The sequence below is a fragment of the Thermomyces dupontii genome (assembly GCF_041956625.1).
Source record: "Thermomyces dupontii strain NRRL 2155 unplaced genomic scaffold VTN31scaffold_4, whole genome shotgun sequence".
NCBI lineage: Eukaryota > Fungi > Ascomycota > Eurotiomycetes > Eurotiales > Trichocomaceae > Thermomyces > Thermomyces dupontii.
Window position 1 is genome coordinate 1,495,876 of NW_027192310.1, and position 20,205 is coordinate 1,516,080.

Below are 20,205 nucleotides of genomic sequence, written 5' to 3' on the forward strand. Positions count from 1 at the left end.
AATATGCAAACAAGAATTTCGAAAAAAAAACCTTTATAAAAAAAAAAAAAAAAAAAAACACTAGGCACTGTTTTAATTGTCCAAGTTGTAACAGAAAGTGGCAGTTCGCTTGTTTCAAGAGATTCACAGTATGCAACACATCGACTGGGGAATCATAGCATCAGATGCATTCATAAATTTCGGTTCAGCAAGGATCGCTCACATTGGCCGAGCGCCGAGGAATTCGAGGATGAATGCATGGACCCTGCCCTGCCCAGACAAAAAAGTGTGCAAAGCCTGCGGACCCTTGCTACGCAGCTGCTACTACTTATCCACTGTTGGCTTTGGTCAAGGATGAAACACGGCAAAATGGTTGATTGGGTTGAGATGTACTAAAAGTTCCTGTACGGTATGGTACTACCTAGTTAGAGGTACTGAAGCACCTACCTAACGACTACTGAGCACTGAACTGGTTGCTTGTTCAATGAACAAGTGATTCTAGCAAAGTACTGTACTTTGCAGTTGATATGCGATTCAGAACTCGAGCGTTTAATAGATCCGAGGAATTGTGAACGACCTTTAAGCTCTGGTTTGATACTACCCTAGTACACCAATGGCCACCATGGCTGAGGCGCACAAACGGCCCCGAATCCTTCCTCTGCTAGAAGAAACAAATACGAGGCTCTACCAACCAAGACGGAAAGTTCTCACTTGTATCAAAGGCCCGGGCACATCGCACATCTCGGCCTTCGTCTCGAACTGACCTTCTCTTCTCTCATCAACAAAGATTCACAACTAGTACTTATGTCCATATCTCAGTACTATCATCGACAGCTTCTTCTTGAGGATCAATGACCCAATCTTTGCACTAGTAGTCTTTGAGCCGGTAGTTGTACGAACATTTACTACGATCTGTTGAGGCAATTGAGAGAGAAGTAGCCTTTTTTGCAAGCTGTATCTGTGATCCAGACTCACCCAAAACCAAAGTAGGTGAGTGCGCTTCAGTAACAGATACTGGATTTGTATAACTTAGGAGACCGTCCTTGTAAACGGAGTGCCTGGTATCAAGCTGCAATGATGTTAGCACCGATTGGAGATCGTTGATGCTGATCGATGAAATCAACATGAATATGTGTCGTGCTTGGAGTGATGTCTCATACTGCAGACCATCGATAGATTCGCAGACTTCGGCTTCCTCCAAATTTCCAGAAGCTGAAGAAGGAACCTCTTGATTCAACTACGGATTGGAGATCTGACCAATATCCATTGTCGTTCATGTACCGATTTGTATCTGGTGTCTCAACTTCATTGCAAGTTACAGGTAAACCGATTGAGCTCATTACACACGTATTCACGTGGAGTAACATTCATGCTAAACTAATTGGTTCGAAATAGAACAACAAAGGAGCGTTTTCAAGGCTCAGCCAGAATCTGGCGGAACTGCTCACCAACTCCCGCGGGCTTGCCCTGCTCAACTGGCTTCTGACCCAGCTTCTCCTTGGAGAAAGCCGCAGCGTACGGGTTGAGGCGCAGCATGATTTGCTTGTTGCGCAGAGGATTCTTCTTCTGCACATTGGTCCGCTTGGTACGAGCCTCACCCTTGGGTTCTCGAAGTACCGACTGGACTTCAGAAGAGTTGATGATACGTGTGATATCGGCATTGGACAGGATATTCGAAGGGAGGAGGTAGTCCTTCTTCAACGCGGACGGCGTCGTAGTGGTGCCGTAAAGCTGATCCAGGGCAGCAAAAGCCGAGGATGTCCAAATGATGAACCGACCAAGGTGACCGCCGGGGGCGAGCTGGAGCAGATTGAGCGCGAACACCGACGAAGTTTCAACACCCGGAATATTGCGGAAGGCACGGACAAGCTCCTTGCCATCGGTTTCGGGGTTGTAAACGATGAGGGGGCCACGGCGCTGGCGGAAACGACGACCCCTCATTTTGCCTTTACCGGCGCGCATCTTGCGAGAATTCTGCACTTTAACGAGTTCGGGACCAGCACCAAGAGCCTTGAGCAGAGCAATAGCGGCCTTGGTCTTGGTAAGAGCACCGCCCTCGAAGGTCTTGGAGTCAACGACGAGAGGAACCTCCGGGACATTGCCAATGCGGTGGCCGCGGGCAAACAGAAGAGAAGGAACGGCAGACGCAGCCAAAGCAGAAGCGGTAGCGAAGCGCCTGTATCTCGTCAACATGCCACTCTTCATGATGGGATATTCCAAGCCAGGCTCCTACTTCTGGTTGAGGTTGATCTTTTGGTGCCATTTCCTCCACACCTTGGTCGGGGCGAACATACGACCGGATCGGCATTGGTTACCGAAGGCAGCCTGACCGGCGCGGTGAGTGCCACCACCAGACACGCGAGGAATACGGGCGACGGCACGACCTTGAATTTACATCAGCGTGCTATTGAACGCATTCAGCAACGACCTGCGAACATACCGGTACCCCAGGATTCGGCCGAAGTTTGCTCACCGGCCTTTTCGCTCACGGCATAGGGCTGGCGCTTGTTCTTCGCAATTCCCGTGTGAACCTTCCTGTAAATTGATCAGAACCATTCCTGGGGACAGTTTGACGCTTTGGCGTTGACTTCGGGCTACTCACTGGACAATATCCGGACGAATTGGCGAAGAGAAAACGGCGGGCAGCGGGTAGGTGTTGCCGCTTGGCTTGCCCTCAGCCGTGGCAATGGTGACAGTCGGTCGGGTCGCCATTGTTGTCGACTCAACAATGATTGTCGAGATTGTCGGAGAGGTTGGAAATTACACTCGCGGTGTGGATTTTCTCGCTTAGTCTGCATCCACTCAAGTTGAGAGAAACCCTAAGCCCTACTTACCTGTTTTGGGTAGATTGTGTATTTGTCAGCCGATCCCACAGTGGTGACAGTGCCCGTTGCGACCAATCACATGCCAGCCATTCTGTCCAATTAAGATCAAGACCTAGACCATAGCGTATGTAATCTCGTCAATCGAGGCTGTCAACTGTCCGAATCTCATTTAGAGGAAGTGGTGCTACCCTAGAGGTAGTACTCCGTACTATCTATCTAATTATTACCTACGACTCCAGACGAGTACTACTTACTGATACGTCACTTGGAGTGCTTTTCTTAGAAATATCATATGAGCGAGTACTAGTACAACACACGACTCTGTAAACAAGTCCCAACATACAAGGACAGTCTTTCCTTTTCTCGTCGGCTGCATGTTCGTTTCCGTGGCGGATCTGAATGCCAAAAGTCATTGGCTGCTTTGGCGGGTTAAGCGCCCGCGAGTCTGAACTACCGCTTTGACAGACTCAGGCTGACAGCCCTAACAACGCCGCATCACTAGTACTTAGCATGAAGTTACGACCCTTCCAACCCTTTCCAACGAGGTTGAATGGTCAAGGCTTGATCGCCAACCATGTCGGCTGGTACAGTCATTGATCCAATTCGATTTTTCCTTTACGCGCTCTGCGGAGTTGAAGGGTGGCTGCACCTTCTACTACTTCTGACAAGCGCAGCTTGACTCACAGCACAAAAGTACTACGAGTATATGTACTTAAGATCTATCTCGTTGTTCCTCCCAAGAGGAGAATGAAAGGAGTACTAGCGAGCTACTGCGCCATGTTTGCTCGCTGCTCTCGCCTTGCGGGAGACATTTAATGACCTTGCAACATCGTTTCCTCCCGAGGATTCTGATTCAGTGATCCCTGAGCTGTCAGGGAAGACATCAAACAGCAATGGAAGCATCGTCTTGTTCTTCAGTTGTTCCCGAAAAGCAACCACATCGTAAGTTTTCTTTCTTGGAGTGCTTACTTCTATTCTGTTCGACCAAACAGGATAGCTGAGTTCTCTCAGGAGTTAATGGCAGCCAAAGTCTCTGAGCGCAAAAGTCCTTGTCCCAATAATCAGTTATACGATTCTGCTGATGGTAGCTTTGGCTGTTCTGCAATGGAAAAGCAACCGAGATGGTGGGATTCTGTTTGCAGATAGCGTTGAAGATATGCCATTCACCCACATATTCGTCCAGAACTATCTCCCTACCATCTTGGCGGTGCTCTACAATACCGTCTGTATCTGGATCGACCTCGACGTCAAGCGATTGGAACCATGGTATAATCTCTCCCAGAAGGCTGGCGCTAGTGGGGAGAACTCCGTTCTGCTCGATTATCCTGCTGAGTTCCTTCCTCTTGTCCCTCTTAAATCGATGAAGAATAGGTAAGCGTCACAAATTTACTCGCTGTTCGTGGTTGCTTATCAACGATAAACAGGCAATGGACTGTACTCAGCTCTTCGCTTGTCGTCCTGTTGGCTTCTTGGGTTGTTACTCCACTTCAAAGTGGTATATTCGCCCTGCGGACAATTCGGAAAAGTGAAACCCATCCAATGACTCGTGTGAAAGGTCTCATACCCTTGGAAGAACAAGCCAGCAAACTGTCCTTGAATTTCATGAATCGAGGATACAGCGTTGGCTGGTTGAATATGAGTATGCCTCCATATTCAACAAGGTCTTACGCACTTGCACCGTTTGAGCCAGTTGCTGAGCAGGGCTTTCTTGGACACAATCATTACTGGAGCGGATATACTGTTCTCTATCAGGCAGACCTAAATTGTCACTCGGCAAGGTCTGCCATGTTCAATCCTGACTGTAGAAAAATTTCTTTTGACGACGGTGAAGGATGCTTCGCGAGAGACCTCGTGGACCAAACGACCGTTCCCTACGTTGCAGACTATATCACCTATTGGGGCAACCAAATGGATCCTAAACCCGACCCTTCGTACTCGTTGAATAACAGTTGCGGCGAGAAAGCGTTGCACGAATCCTTGGCTTATTTGAAGTGCTCGAATCAGTCTGTTGCGATATTCTGCTGGTCGGAATACTACGAACAAGATGTCGAAGCGACGATAACCTTGAGCAACAAATCTGTGCGAAGCATACGGCCGATCAACGGAAGAAGAAAGCTTCCCGGAAACGTTTTCAACTCATCTCGATTCGAGCAAATCATTTCTACACAAAATATGCCTGATGAAGACGTTGGAACCCCACCGCAAACGCCACTGGCTAGGCAGTTCGACAAATCCGGCTTGACAACGGTTGACGCAAGAAGCAGGCTCGGTGAACTGGCTGTTTCAGCGTCTGGAACCTCTCTCGTTCCATTTATGTTTGGCCTCACCAATTACACACTTGATGAGCTATGCTCCCCGGATTCATTGGCCGTGGCCTATCAGGATACATATAGAACGCTCTTTGCGCTGGCGATACAATCGCTTTTTAGCGAAACCGCGACCAACGATTCCACCAGCAAGGGCATCTTACAAATCTCTGTCGGCGCAGTTGTCATGATTGAGGCCTTTACTTACATGGTCATTGTTTTCCTTGCAATTATCACACTGTTATTGATATACGTCTTGTGCGCATACAATCGCCGCGTTCTTAACCTTCCATACAGTCCGAACTCAATAGGATCCATTCTAGCCGTTGCGCGTCATCAAATGAGCACATCTTCGCTCTTTCAACATCTCAGCTTTGTGGACAATGCTGAATTTGCACGAAAGTTGAAGGATGTATGGTTCCATCTCGAGCACGACAATCAAGGACCGAGATTGATCTCCACCGCCGCGTGAAAGAATCCGACCCGCTGATCGAATATGGATCCGTCGATCACATATCGAAGACATGGCCATGGCCACTCCATAGAAGTGTTGGACTCTTTCCTGACTATTTTGACTGCGCTGATCTTGACAATTGGTTGTCTGAGATATTTGATATGGAGTCAAAACGGTAAGCTGTGGACGGTAAATGGAGACTGATCGTCAAAGAGCCCAAGTTGACACCAGATAGGGCTTCCTCTATTGTCCCGAGATAGTTTCCTTCAACAGCTCGTCCTTAACTACTCGCCTACTATCATTGCAACAGTGATTGAGCCATTTTGGACGGTTCTGAATCGACTCTTATGCATCATTCAGCCTTTCATATCCCTGACAACGCGGAATTCGCTTGCAGAAAACTCAATACTGCTGGAATATACGTCTGTACCACCACAGCTTGCTGCTTGGAGGGCTCTTCAGTCACATCATTGGCTCTTGGCTGCAGTTTGCATTGTGACTATTGCAGCGAATATCCTGACTATCGGGATGAGTGGCTTGTTCGATATCAGAGAAACGGTCGTCAATCATTCAGTAACCGCGAATCAGTTGATGCAGCCTACCCTGGGATCGGCCGTTGTGGTCGAACCCGACGAGCCAATGCAACAGATGTTTGCAAACCTATCCGATTATGTCCCCATGCTTCCGTGGGTTACACCGGAATACTTCTTCCTTCCAGTTTCTTTGCCAAATGAATCACATGCGTCAACGTACCTAGTGTCAACAACCGGACTAGGCTCAGATTTACAATGCTCTGAGGCAATGGACTTTTCCGTGTCGGGTGCAAATATGACATACACCTTTTACCTGAACCATGATGCGACGCAGGCCAACTTTACTTTCAGAGAGACATTGGCAAATGGAACTCAAATTCGCTGCTACTACCCAGGGGCATACCTTCCCGACGGCGCCAAAGCTGACGATAAGCCATCTCCGGAGGAAACGCAAATCTACATACGAGGAAATCCCGAGGGTAGACAAGGGTTGGAATTCATTACGGTACTATATCCGAGTTACAATACAAGAACACCGGATGAGGCATTCTTCTGCGAACGAATGATCATTGCCGGCTGTGTTCGAGCAAACATAACGCTAATCGAGGAGTATTCAGAATCGATTTACGGGCCGACTCGAAATATAAGCGACGCGATCCTTGACCCCATCTTCATGAGATGTAGGCCTCGATTCATGATCGGAAACTTCAGCGTTTTGATTGACCGGGATGGACGTGTCCTCGACTACTCGCAAGTTGGGGACCTGAGTCAAGAAATTGAGTGGAAACTCGTCGATACGATATGGGACAGAACCCTGGGTTTTGTTGGACCCCCGGGCAGGGTTCGATGGCATAACGACAGTTACGCAGGCGACTGGGTCAATGAATTCATCAAGACTATCGCCGGAAATGCAGATATTATTGACCCGTTCCAACCAAGACCCAACTTCACTACGACCGCGGCCTTGATAAGCAAGGTGTACCGACAAGTCTTTGCTATCACCACACTAAACAACCAGGATAATTTCGCGCGAGCACCACCGGGAACTACTACAACTGCTATTGAAATATTCAGGGAACAATGAGTGTTCATGAATGACGCCATGTTTTATATCGTGATTGTGGTGTTGGCAACCAATATCACCGTGGCGTCCTTGCTGTATCTTGGGTTACCGAGGCCTTTTCTCCATCGGATGCCGACGTCAATTGCTGGGCTTCTCTCATACAGTTGTGGCAGTCACTTGGCAGAGGACCTTGATCTTAGATCACATACTGCGACTAGCAAAAGGGAAGTCTACGAGAATCTGGCACGTCGGAACTACAGATATGGATCGGGCAAATATATCGGGACGGATAACAGTGTTCATTTCGGGATTGATCGCCAGCCGTATCTTCTTCCTGAATGGCAATCTGAGCCTGGAAAATGGTTGAGATTTCGGAGGAAACTGCTCTCTAGTCCGTCTTCCGACCTTGACGTCATCTAAGCATCGACTCCATATTTTGATTGACTTGTCTGGTACCATTCAAACGGATCCTCTCGTTTTTCCGAAGAAAGAATGGAAAAACTATGTACATAGAAAAGCCATCAGATTTGCCACAAAGAAAAGAAGCGGGAGCATCATCGCACTTCGCATCTTTCGCAAGCACACCGGACCGGCGGTTGCGCTTCGCGATGGCTGGGCTTAGTGCTTGATACGGTTCGCTGCTGGCACACGTCGCCGGACGAAAGAACCCGCAGACCGCTTAACGTGGTCCACCTCCAGCTCGGCAGATTGACCAGGTTTACAAGCTGTTCCTTGCGACAGAGGCTGGGGAGTTGACCACACGCCGCTGGCGCATCTCTGGATAATCGTGCCGTCGATGCAGTTCCACAAGCCTTCCTCGCTGCATTCTCCATTGAGGGCTCCGTTGGTGTTCGCCGAGGTGCCAGTCGCGGTTGGATTCTTCGTGCTGCTGGTGGTAGTGGTGGTCAGAGTGGGAGCAGGGTTTCCAGCACTCGATGCTGAACTGCTGCTGGCGGTCGGGGCTGGAGTGGCGTTTCCAGAATCACTCGATGCTTGCTCGAAGAACTGGCCTCCAAAGCCGGGGCTGAAGTTTCCAGACGAGGTAGGGTTCGCAGCTCCAAGGTTGTTAATCTCCGCCGTGATAGAAAGAGAAGGAGAATCCTGAGTTGGCGACGGCTCGTTGCCAGGGGGAGCGGAGCCCGAACCCCCTCCGCAGGCAGGCTCGGCCATGAGATTCGCGGGATCTCCGAGTCGCTCAACAGACTGTCCTGGGTCAGGGAATCGCACATCGACACCTTCTTGCGTCGTGCAGCCGCCGTTGATGCCCGCGATGTTGGCGACAAACAAATCGGGGAAATCTGCACGCTTCGAGATGGACTTCTCCTCGGCTCTCTTTTCAACGGTGTCACGCTTCTGAGCGCCCTCAGAGCCACTGTTTCCACCCGTGACTTGGAAAGGCGCACAGTTCATGTAGAATTCCCGGTTGCCGATGCGGTTGAGCCAGGTCCACCCCAAAGTATATTCACCAGGTTCGATTCCTTCGGGGATTGTGAAGAAGAATTCATCAGAACCCGTCCCGTTAGGATCATCTGGAAGATTGCCTGGCACGTTCGCCGGGCATCCGCCCTCGATAGAGTGGATCACCATCCATTTCGAGTTTTTAGTAGGAGTTATGTCTTTTGTCAGAGCAATCTGGCACGATCCTCCTCCGTGGGTAGCACTGCCAAAGAAGTTGAGCTTCACCTGTCCCCCAACCGGCGCCTTGTTGCTGTCGGGAAGGTCCGAAGGGAAGGTAAATGAATCACCGCTCGTCAGCTTGCAGGGGAAGTCACTGCCGCCTGGGTCAAGGGGCGGATTGGCATCTTGAGTTTGCGCGTTGAGATAAGGCTGTGGACTGCGCAGCCTCATGTGGCCGTGTACAGTCGACGCAGCCAGCAGCACTGCTGCGATCACGAAACGGGGAGCGTGGAACAACATTTTCGATGCTTCCAGACACGATTCAACTCTCTGACGCCGGTGTCTCTTCGAATTGAAGTTGCAATGTCTGATCGTAACCAGACGATCGAAAGGAAGGTAGAAAGAAAGGAGTGGACTGAATAGAAACTGCCTCAGGCAAAAGAAGGAAAGGAATGGATCTCTCCTGGAGAAGAGTGAAGAGGCACCCTCAGCGTTCAAAAGGAGTGAATCTTAGAGCAGACCAGGCTCTGGGGGAAGGGAAGAAGGGAAGTTTGCGCAGGTGGAATTGGCAACCGACTTATATAGGCTACACGATGAGGGCACACAGTGATCCCCGTTTCAACTTTTACGTTTCAAACGAGGCCCGCAGTTGCATCGGAATATGGAGCAACTTGTCGACAGGGGAATTTCCTCGCTAACCGATGGGCCGATCCATGGGCAGATCAGCAAACTACTCCACGCTGTAATCTGCCGGATGGAGAATGGTCATTGACCATGCTGGCTGGTCGACAAGTTTGATTGCCTAACCAGATGTCAAGAAGGCTACAGAGACCCGCTGTGCTGATATTGTTCTGCTGGTTCTTGGAGAACCGTTGGACACCGTCAAAGTCTTAACCAACCCTCATGTATCATGTTTGCAATTCACCAAGCCTACCAGGCTCGAGAACTGCCTTTCAGCACAATGCAGCAAGGGGCCACACGGTGAGAGAAGCGGCATTCACTAGCTTCCTGCAGCCAATGCAATGGCATGTGAAGACTTCACTGGTTGTGCAAGGGACAACTTGCCACACTCCACTGCGGTCTCTTCATCCGATAGACTGATAAGTCTGATAGGGACCCCTGAGGGTCCCGAAGTGGAGAGTTACGCTACATACTGTATTAGGTTAACGGCAGACATAATGCAAGGCACCCACCAGCACACCGTGGATTCAGAAGAGAATGATACGTCAGTCGTCTGTTTCAGCAGTATCGGTACTGGCCAACTATCGTGAAAGTCTGGAGATGCCGAGATGCGGATGTGGCGATTACTTATCCTCTCCTTAACGCTTAACCTAATTTCATACCTACGGAGTACTCGAATGACTCGAACAAAGTTTTTCTGATTTTTCTCTGCCCAAGATCTATCAAATGTTCGCATGCCTTTCCATGGGTCAATAGGCGAGACTACACCGATGACACGTCAGGTACGGAGTCCAGAACACCGACGACTAACTTGCTCGTAGTCATCCAAAGTTGCTGGCGGGGTTTTTTTTTTTCGCATACTTTGCATTGGCAGTCTTCGTGCGGCATTACTCCGTGCCATGCCCTAGGTTAGGGTTAGGCCCAAGAAGTCTGAACATTGCCACATTCAGCTAATAACCGGAAGTCAGGGGTCCACCAACGTACTCCGTGATTACTCGGTAGAGACTAGCCCCTGGAAGTGTCCAGCATTTGGACAGTCCAGTCGGCTCAGGGGAATGAAATTATGCAATGGTGAAAGGAGATTTCTTGTGGAGTCACAGGTCCTGCGGGACTCTGGGAACAGGCGTTTCATTAGTTACAGACGCAACGTCGGAACCGAACCTAATACTCGTTCTGCTCGTAAGGTGGAAAACCGTCTTCTTGTCCAATCTCCAATGCCCACTTGGACGAGGTTCCGAGGACAAATTTGCGTCTTACACGTAATCAATGAACAGAACCTACTCGAGACCGTAAATGATAACTAATTAGCGTAATCGGCTGTATGTTACATACGAGTTGCCTTGGGTAGGACGGGAGAAGCGTGTCACTTGTCAGCCTCCTCCCAATGATGAGTACGAGTAGAAACTGCGAGTACAGAGTACATACTAGTTAGGAACTACCCGTACTCTTACAATTGCCTGTTCGGTTCATAGGAGGCGTCGGCGTTTTTCTCCGATATAGCCTAACCTTGGGTACGCTTTTTCATCCTTCTTTTCGGCCCGGCCCCGCCACTGATCTTAGATAATCGATCGGCTTCGGAAATGGCAGCCACACCGAACTGTGAGGCAGTGATTGAAATTCGCAAGGGCCTGGAAGCCAAGACTTGATAACCAATCAGGAGCCCGGTCGAAATCTACGATTATCTATTGGATGGCCCTGCAGCATCTCAAACCAATTTACTCTCCGGAACCAGCTGGACGGGTTGCGCGATGCGGAGTGCCCGAGCTCTGAAAAGGCTGAAATCCTGGAATTTTTTTTGCGCGGACGACGCCACAGCGGAGGACCAGACAGATTGGACAAGCGCCTAGACTCCAATCCGATTTTGTACTTGCCGCGGTACTCATATGTGGACCGTCCAGCTGGGACGTGATTGATGTGTTTCTGGATTATGGCCATCAGAGATGGATGGTCTGGACACCAACGAAGTGCTTCGTATTTCTCGTTCTTGAGGTTGGAAACAACCGCGTGGAGCGTTATTTTGTATCAATGTGCAAAGTACTCCGTACGCGACTCATCGTCGACTCGTCGTCGCAGGCTGACGTGAATACGAAGAAAGCCCCATACGACCAAAAGTCCAAACCCTTCCCGACCTTGTTGCAAAAATCTGTCAGAACTACACAACGGTCCTCCAGTAGGTTGCCGTGCTCGCCTCCGTGCCCTGTGCCGTGTGTGAAGCATTCGGAGAATGTGGTCGAGCGCTCCGTTCCGTGGATGCAGAAATCACCGACTAACGAGACTCTATCCCGGCATGCTTACTGTGTTTCATTCCTCTGTTCGGTGTCTGTAGATCCTGAACACGTGGTGTGCTGTCCAAACTCCCAGGCACGATTGGATGAGTAGTCGACCTCACTTCACACCACTTGCGTCAAGCCCTTGGTGGTCACCGCCAATTCAAATCGGCGGATAATCGTCATTTTCATTGGAAATGTCCATAATTCCATCCGAAAGTCATCCTGAATGTGACCAAATCCATAGACATATCATTGGCTATCGTACCCTTTTCAACGACCGCGAGACTGCAGGCGAAGTGCCGCCATTTCATGAATACTAGTACCTATTCCCTCAGGCATCAGTACATGATCAAATCGAGTTGCTGTCTCCTGTCAAATTCGAATCAATCTGACTCCCACTTCACGCGACCAATTGAGCGCCACTTGCAAGATCTCCAACGGCACTTCGTCATGGGACTCAAGTCGTTGCAGACTTTCTCACAAGGCAGCGTCCTCGGCATTCCCTCCGACGATTTCGATACGTTGAATATTATCACATGCCCTGAAGGACGCAAAGGCTCTGTTCGCTCTTCTCTCGTAAGATGAGCCTGGGCACGAGCGTCAAACGACGAAATGCGCTACGATTTACTGCATCTGCGTAAACACTGGAATCCAATCTACGGTCATACATGTTGAGGCGTTGGGTGTCCAACGTCCAGCAAGTTAAGAACTTTGGCGCTTCGCAAGAGCCTCATGGCTTGCAGTTGCAACAAGTTTCGACTTCAGCCGTCTGCAAAAAAGGGACTACATGGCCAACAAAAACAAGCAACGGACGCAGGACCTTTGGCTATTGTCGTTAGAGCAACTTGGATTTGATTAGATCGCCCACCGGAACGGATAATCTTCGTGATTCATGAAGCCCCAGGCCTCGATTGGCCTATGAGTCGATGATGGACGTCATACATGGCATTGTGCGCTGCCAGGCCCCAGGAGAAGCTTTCTTGTGTAAACATCGTCTATCAATCATTACTTGGAAACGGCAGCGATATGATACATCGGCTCCATACCCATCAACAGAACCGTCCTCTTCTTCAGCTCCTTGGCGCGATCGATCGACCAGGCACTTCTGCCGTGTGTCACGTCTGGCTTGAATTTGACGCGCAAGATAGAATCTTATCATCATTCCTCCAACCCAGACCATGTATGGGTAATGATCAACCTTTCATGTCTCCCGCATTTTGATTGATCTGAAAGTCCGTAGTGTCTGGGCACTTTGATGAATCATGTTTCGAGTAATCCATTCCATCGTTGTGATCTTGGCATCATTTCCTTTCCTTTTTCTTGCCCTTCTCCTTCCCAGTGGAGCTGTCTTTGCCAGCAAATCCCCCTTTCAGAAGCGCATCCTTGCCAACATTATTGATGATCCTGAAGCGGTCTGGACCCAGCAGAATTCCCCCAAACCATCGCGTAACGACGACAACTACATCCCAGACATCCATCAATTGCATCATGTGCAGAAGTCTTCCTCCTGCAGCGGTCTCACCATCGTCATCGTAATCCTGAAACGTCATCTCCACTCCGTCTGCCTTTGTTTCACGGATTCGCCATGCACTGATATTATGTGTGGCTGCAGCGGCTCGCTTGTCCGTTGCGAGAAGATGATCGATATATGCCTGAGCTTGCTTTCGGCTGGTGACGTGGGCGGCCCGTCCCACAAACACAGATTTCTTCTCTGTCACCACATCAGAAAGCGACCATTCCGGGGGACTGTCAATGCCGAAGGTATCCCGTAGGGACAGTGTAGCTAGTGATTTCTCGACTTCGACATCGGTTGCCTCGGTCTTGCCCTCTTCTGCCTCAGCATCTTCACGGGGTTTGCCAAAGCTAAGTTCGGAGAACTTTTCATTCGCATCGCTAATCACCTCATATAGACACACTTGGCCTGGTTGATGGGTTCTGTGGATGATTTCTTTGAGCACATCAACCGCGATCCGGCCTTCGCCGCGCGATGCCGTTGATGCGGTCCCAAGGACTTTTGGAGCTGTCTCCGGATATTGATCATCAAACCCGATCACAAAGGAGAGGTGCGGATGGTCCGGGAGCTTTAAGGTTACAGTTGCTGTAACGCCGTCGGTGTCAGCGTTGGCGGAACCCAAATCTAATGTACGAGGGCGGTGGATGTCTGGAGACACTGTCGAGATCTTTTCCACGTCAATCGTGCTTTGGTCATAGATCGCATTGATGGCTTCGATCTCTTCGGCCAAATCTCCGTTTTGGAGCACTTCGAGCGCTGACGGCATCGTGCGCTGCAATTTTTCCTGGCATGTACGCAGGAGATATATGGGGAATAAATAAAACCACTTCTGGGCTTCGGGCTTGACTCGTGACCTCTGGTCATGAGACAGTAGGTTCTATCAACACTTAGAAGCGCTGAATTCATAGCATCATGGTTTGATACTCGCTTGGGCGATCGAAGATGCCTGTTCAAAGGGGACCACTCCGTACAAGCTCGCTTGAATCGCGCCAATTGCAGAGAGACGTTGATTGGCTCCTTGCCAATCTTTGTTTGCAATGTTTGCTCATTTTGCACCTTTTGAACTGGAATGCAACCCTAAACCCTAAAGACCTTCCAGTTGGGTCCCGAACCCGGTTGAACTTCACTTTGAGTCTCCGTCATAGGCGTCCTCTTCAATCAATCTGTGCTGCAACAGATTGTACGTCCAGGGCATATCAGAGCCCGGATTGTGCTCTCAATTCTGTAAGATGCTGCTGTTGCCTGAACAATCTGACACTTTCCCGAGTCTTCTCAAGTTTGATCTTTCTGATAATTAGGTACTACTACCTAGTGGCCTACCTAAAATGCGTGTTAGACCTGAGAGCACGGGAGTAAGTGCTGTAGTGCTGGTGGTTTTGTGCAGCTTGACCCGGCAGTGATAGTTATCGTTGATTGTAGCCTGTTGGAGAATAATGTGCAGGTAGAATGCTTCATTGTCTCGAAGTCACACCTGGCATCTTTCGAATGAGAGCACACATATTCCTATCTCTCCCCAACATATGAAGCGATCTTGAATGGCCCTCAAATCACTGTCCGGCATTGCTTCCGCTTTATTAATTTTAAGATGTGAGTATGGAGATAGTACTACAATGTAATTGCATTGTGGACATGACTAACAATAGTTCGTGAATCGGTTCTTGGGAACTTCACAGTAGGTAATTAAATCCTAGCTATTGCGATGCTGCTTGATCAAGAATCATCTTCATCCAGTCCAGTATGGTATGCGACCTGAGATCAGGAAAATGAAGCATAACAGCCAAATTCTCTGCCCAGCATCTCACCGCGTAACGCCTACTTGGTACTAATCCCCTGTCGTCATCAACGTTGCGCGACACGCTCGTCAACTATATAAGATTCTCACGTACATTTCTTCCCCTTTCAAACTCCCAGTCCAGTCCTGTTTCCGGTCAGTCAACCATTGAATGCACGGGACGTGAGGACTGCTCCTCCAGGCTCGAGAATGTGCTTTCCGTACAATCCATGGCGCGCCACTTTCATTGAGGACAGCCAATCTCATCAGTCACAGCCAACTGCAATTGTCCGACGCAGGTCCAGTTACTATGTGATTGAAGATGGGGATGATCCTCGGTATGTTAGGGTGAGTTCATGAATCATCTCCCCTACCCCATTGACGCTTCAGATTCACTGGTTTTCACTTGCACCTTTAAATATGGCTTGATCATCATCCATATCAAGAACTTCTCTTCATTTCGAGATTGCAGCACCCAGAAAGTCTCCGTTTCGAGGACGCTATCAGATGTAGACCTCTGTGAAACACCCTGGATGTTCAGCATGAGTGGGTACTCAGCAAGATATCGCACAGAGCAGTCCTTTTCGGGCGTCTGGAGTCAACAGGACGAGTACCGGCCTGCGTCGCCTCCGCCCCCGTACTCAGAGGTCACCGCCCTGTCAACGATTACCGATCCTGATTCATCCCGAACGAGACAATCAGAAAGTCACAGAGTGCTAGAAATAACATCGATTCATGTTACTGTCTCTTTTAGACCCTTGAGAATCAGGATCAATGTGGCATCACCAGCCCATGTGGCTGTATGATTGTTTCTTCCATTTTGATTCTTCGTGGCAGCGCTGACACGGAAACGTTATAGCAGGAAGTTTCGGCTCGGTACTATGCCTCGCAGCAATCAATCTCGTATCCTCAGCGCACACGAGTCCAGTCCGAACCGCAACCCTCTGATGAGCGCTCTCCGCGTAGGAACAGGCGCCGCCGTGTGCACTCCAGCTCCCGACACTCCCACCACTCAGCTTCGCACAACGCGCGGCGTGCCCGTGATCGCAGTAGGAGCGTGAGACACTCCGAAACACATCGCCCGCGGGAAGCAAGCGAAAATCCAGCCGAATCTCCACATCCAGAGTCTCCGCGTCCAGCGAGCCAGCCCATGGCATGTTTCTGGGTCCAAGAACTTGATGGCTCATACTCGCTACGCACGCCTAGCGATATCGTTGAGTACTGTCAGCCCGGGAGGTGGGAAATGGGAGAAACGGGACATCCATATTTCGTCAGACTGTCTACTCCCCCTGATACTGCCCCCGATGGCTCCTCGACCTAGGCATTCTCCCCGCACACACAAAAGAAGGTCGGCTATCATTCGTTCTGGTCTCCGTATTTCGTTTCCTGCTCTTGTGGCTGCGAGGGGTTGTTGATGAGAGAATCGGTTATACGTCAAAGATAGTATGCCTCCAAGGGTCATCATACTCCCCTTGTAGCATGATACAGGTTCCATTCAGCAGACAATCCAATCACATATCCTAGGACGATCTTTCAGTTCAGCGAAGCTCGCAAGCAGTAAGTACTAGCGGAACATGGACGGATTGGTTCAGGACTTCTGGTACCCAAAGCTCCTCGAGTCTTCGCACCTTATTAGCAGTAGTGTCAGGCAGCCAGTGTTATCACCGAGGCATGTCCCTCTGACGGTAACCAAGTGGTCATGTCAATCTTACTACTCAGTGACGCACCCACACATTATCCTCGTTCAACATGCTCAAAGGCTACTCATCCACTCGGTGACTTGGTGGCGATCTTCAGCCGTAAACAGCAACCTGACATTTTCGAAACCCTTACAATTGAGAAGTGGTATTTGTTGTTCATTTACGGATACTCCCGGATGTCAAAAATCAGAACTAACGATGGAGAGCACCATGGTAATTGAGGTTCAGCCAAGTTGTGGAGGCGAGGAGACAATTTCCCAGGGTCGACGATGTAAAATACCAAAATTGGACAGAAATCTGCTCCTTAGTGGTACCTTCGACGATGAATCCAAAACAGCACTGATCAAGAAGTTCATGGTAAAGGAGAGTCCGAATATCGGAAAGTTTTCGGACGATCCGCGTAGTCGCTCATGTTTACTTACCAGTAGCATGTAATTGTTTGTTATAGAGAGCAGGAACTGAACTGTGAAGATCTTCTGATGGACAGGAGCATGAACATGATGCCATTATCGTGCATGAGTTGCGGGAGTGACGGCACTCGATCAACTGGATTGATGGAGCTTCATCTATTACCTAAATTGGTAGTGGCTGAGTTCTTTAACTAATCCTTATGGGTAAAGTCCATGACTTGCAGCCAACCCACTCCTCCGTTTCGGAGTATGTACAAGGTTTGACTTGAAAGTACTACTCAGCCTACCGCCGGACACACTGGGTTAACGTTGTCGAGCAATTTCCGCCTTCACACCCACCAGCTTCATCAAGATTATCCCTCCGGATTTGCTGAAAATCTAGCAGCTGAATGGATAGATTGAAGGTTATCTCCCAGTCACTTATTAAAGACCGACGCATTGTGTGATTCGAAATCCGTAGATCCGTGGTCAATGAGGGCCTGCAGCACTCAAAATATGGGCTTTGAGATAGCAGGGCGAGCCGGTTGCGGAGAAGTATGTATCTAGGCGCAATCGATGGTTAGACTAAGTAGCTCTCTGACGCTGATGGACACTTTCTACTATGTACTCCGTACAAATACGGAGCGGACTGCCGAGAATAACTCCGTGTTGATACACCTATTATTGCTGGCTCTTCGTTGTTATTGAGTCATAAACTGTTTTCTTCCAGATCCAACACATGTAATTTAACTAGTTACACATATGAAATGCCGGGAATCTCCGAGATGTTTTGAACATGGAGTCAAGTATTTCAGGATGAGAACCCCATGGCTTCTTCGGCCTCAACTGGAGATCAGTCTCTTCCTAACCTGAAAACAAACTTCTAGTCGTCTCTCAAGCCATTCTCGTACTAACAAGACTCGAACACCCTTGCAACAACGTTTGTTCAATATGGCTACAAAACTCTATAACAAAGCTCTGATCATTGGCGCAACGTCCGGTATCGGCCAGGGCCTTGCGGAAAAGTTGGCCAGTGTTGGCACCAAGGTCGTCCTGGTGGGACGCCGCAAAGATCGGATCGACAGTCTCGTGGTGACTCTCACTGTCGACAAAGCCACCGGTGTGGCTTTTGATATCACGAAACTCAAGGAGATTCCAAGCTTTGTCAAGCGTGTCACCGACGATCATCCGGATATCGATGCAGTTATCCTCAATTCTGGCATCCAACGGGCGTTTGATTTCTCCCGCCCCGAGACCGTGGACCTGGGAGTGTTCGAGAAGGAGCTGAGCACCAACTACCTCGCCCACGTACATCTTACCATGGCCCTGCTCCCTTTCCTACAATCCCGGAGCCAGCCTACCCATCTTGTTTACGTGAGCGCGACATTGGGCATTATCCCGACGCTGCTTTCCACCGGTGGCTATAACGCCTCGAAGGCCGCTCTGCATCACTGGATTCTGGTTCTGCGGGAACAACTGAAAGCTCGCTCGGACAACAAGGTTAAGGTCGTTGAAATCTTCCCTCCCGCCGTCCAAACAGAGCTTCACGATGAACGACACCAGCCTCACCTGAAAGATGGCGGCAAGATCGGGATGCCGCTGCAGCAGTTTATCGATGAGACCTACGAAGAGTTACTGAAAGGTGACGAGCAATTCGGAATTGGCTTGGCGAAAGTGACGGTCGATGGGTGGGAGAAGGAGAGAGTCAACCTGTTCCACAAGCAGGTTCCGATTATCGAGGCAGCCATGAAGCCATTCCTCAAATGAGGCACGTAGTACAGTCAATGAGATACTAATACACATCCAAGCACTGTTTGCCCAGAATGCATTTCATCGTAATCATACTCAAGTCTTCAGATTGTTTGCGTGCTATAACTTAAGTGCTTGGAGAGGTAGGAGTGTTTGAACCAATTGGCCTAGACTCGCTCGATGTTGGACCAGGATCTGGCCAGTTCGCATACCTGTTAGGAGGATCCAAGCACCTTTTATTGGACTCTTGCCAGTTACAACACGTCAGATCATGAACGAGTGGTAGGGGTGGAAGTTGTCGGTTTTCAGTTGTCTGTCACTCTCAACTCTCGCTGTGGAAGAAATGTGCATTCCATAGTTATTCCCCTCAGGTTAACTTATTTAACTGCGAGCACGTGATCAGAATTGAGGTCACAAAAACAGAGTCCGGAATAACTTATTTCCGCTCCGGCTAAGTCACGTGCCACTCCTTCGAACAATTGTCACGTGAGAAGTGAGTCCCTATGTAGTAGTCATATTCCTCTTAACTAAATTTATGAAAATTCACGTGATTTGCATCACTCTTTGTTTGCAATGTTTGCTAGTCAGCAGCGCGCTTCTGTTTACACCTCCCCTTTTGATTCCTCCTACGCGTTCTCCCACCACCATCCTGGTTTGTCGCATTCCTTGTTCAACCTCAACTGCCAATATTCTCCATTCATTGTGTTGCTCCTTTGACCGCCCGCAATGGCCACTCAAGGATATGAGCAGAACTATTGCCAAATATGCAAAAAGCTTCTCCCTGTTGATGAATTTCTACTCAACAACCAAGGGAAGAGAAACAAGACGTGCAAGCGTCATAGCAAGAAGCGCCCTTTGCAGATTGACGATTGGGATGAGTTCATCAAGTTGATCCGTAAATGGAACAGGCCCGTGAGTAACTGGAGGACTCCCAGCTTACCCCATTTCATGCTTATGCAAACGATTTTCAGGATCAGCATGAGACTCTGAATGCAAGTTACACGTTCAGCTTGGACGCACTCCCAGTAAGATTCGGTTCCTACCGCATCTTCGAAAATGCAGTTGATTCTGGGCCCGGTAGTGTCGGCTCAAAAGATTCCCAAAGATCACAACTGAACGCGGCGATGGCGGATCTCGCTGAGATTATCTGGAAAGAGGGAGGATTTCGTTTCAAGCACACCGCGACAACCCACCAGACTTTGACCTTTTCATACAACTGTTCCCAAGATGCAAAATTTGTTGATAAATACGAGTCAAAAGTGGCGCCAGAGAAACGGCGAGATGCGAGTCGCATGCTGCGCTTTCCATGCCAAAGCAAGCTTAGCATGCGCCCATGTTTCGAAAATCGAACGCTT

General features: G+C 49.3%; 8 protein-coding genes across 8 annotated transcripts in view; 5 read left to right on the forward strand and 3 right to left on the reverse strand.

The window, feature by feature from the left end:
* Window positions 1–1,392: 1,392 nt before the first annotated feature.
* Window positions 1,393–2,691, reverse strand: VTN31DRAFT_5067 (60S ribosomal protein uL4; the record flags this gene model as incomplete). Its single annotated transcript, XM_069405525.1, has 4 exons — window positions 1,393–2,155; window positions 2,213–2,363; window positions 2,420–2,514; window positions 2,582–2,691. 4 exons carry the CDS (start codon window positions 2,689–2,691, stop codon window positions 1,393–1,395), a joined length of 1,119 nt encoding a protein of 372 aa, XP_069260580.1.
* Window positions 2,692–3,885: 1,194 nt separating this feature from the next.
* Window positions 3,886–5,582, forward strand: VTN31DRAFT_5068 (uncharacterized protein; the record flags this gene model as incomplete). Its single annotated transcript, XM_069405526.1, has 2 exons — window positions 3,886–4,175; window positions 4,229–5,582. The coding sequence occupies 2 exons, from the start codon at window positions 3,886–3,888 to the stop codon at window positions 5,580–5,582; spliced, it is 1,644 nt and encodes a 547-aa protein (XP_069260581.1).
* A 24-nt stretch (window positions 5,583–5,606) lies between these two features.
* VTN31DRAFT_5069 (uncharacterized protein) lies at window positions 5,607–7,181 on the forward strand (the record flags this gene model as incomplete). Its single annotated transcript, XM_069405527.1, has 2 exons — window positions 5,607–5,739; window positions 5,800–7,181. 2 exons carry the CDS (start codon window positions 5,607–5,609, stop codon window positions 7,179–7,181), a joined length of 1,515 nt encoding a protein of 504 aa, XP_069260582.1.
* A 597-nt stretch (window positions 7,182–7,778) lies between these two features.
* VTN31DRAFT_5070 (uncharacterized protein) lies at window positions 7,779–9,077 on the reverse strand (the record flags this gene model as incomplete). Its single annotated transcript, XM_069405529.1, has 1 exon — window positions 7,779–9,077. The coding sequence occupies one exon, from the start codon at window positions 9,075–9,077 to the stop codon at window positions 7,779–7,781; it is 1,299 nt and encodes a 432-aa protein (XP_069260583.1).
* A 3,952-nt stretch (window positions 9,078–13,029) lies between these two features.
* On the reverse strand, window positions 13,030–14,007 carry VTN31DRAFT_5071 (uncharacterized protein; the record flags this gene model as incomplete). Its single annotated transcript, XM_069405530.1, has 1 exon — window positions 13,030–14,007. One exon carries the CDS (start codon window positions 14,005–14,007, stop codon window positions 13,030–13,032), a length of 978 nt encoding a protein of 325 aa, XP_069260584.1.
* A 2,579-nt stretch (window positions 14,008–16,586) lies between these two features.
* On the forward strand, window positions 16,587–17,147 carry VTN31DRAFT_5072 (uncharacterized protein; the record flags this gene model as incomplete). The annotated part of the gene is made up of 1 exon (XM_069405531.1): window positions 16,587–17,147. The coding sequence occupies one exon, from the start codon at window positions 16,587–16,589 to the stop codon at window positions 17,145–17,147; it is 561 nt and encodes a 186-aa protein (XP_069260585.1).
* Window positions 17,148–18,052: 905 nt separating this feature from the next.
* VTN31DRAFT_5073 (uncharacterized protein) lies at window positions 18,053–18,868 on the forward strand (the record flags this gene model as incomplete). The annotated part of the gene is made up of 1 exon (XM_069405532.1): window positions 18,053–18,868. One exon carries the CDS (start codon window positions 18,053–18,055, stop codon window positions 18,866–18,868), a length of 816 nt encoding a protein of 271 aa, XP_069260586.1.
* A 708-nt stretch (window positions 18,869–19,576) lies between these two features.
* Window positions 19,577–20,205, forward strand: part of VTN31DRAFT_5074 (uncharacterized protein) — a gene marked incomplete at both ends in the record, with an annotated part of 3,122 nt that continues 2,493 nt past the window's right edge. Inside the window, 2 exons of the mRNA XM_069405533.1 lie at window positions 19,577–19,762; window positions 19,822–19,875. Coding sequence (XP_069260587.1) covers window positions 19,577–19,762; window positions 19,822–19,875 — 240 coding nt within the window. The remainder of the gene's footprint in view (window positions 19,763–19,821; window positions 19,876–20,205) is intronic.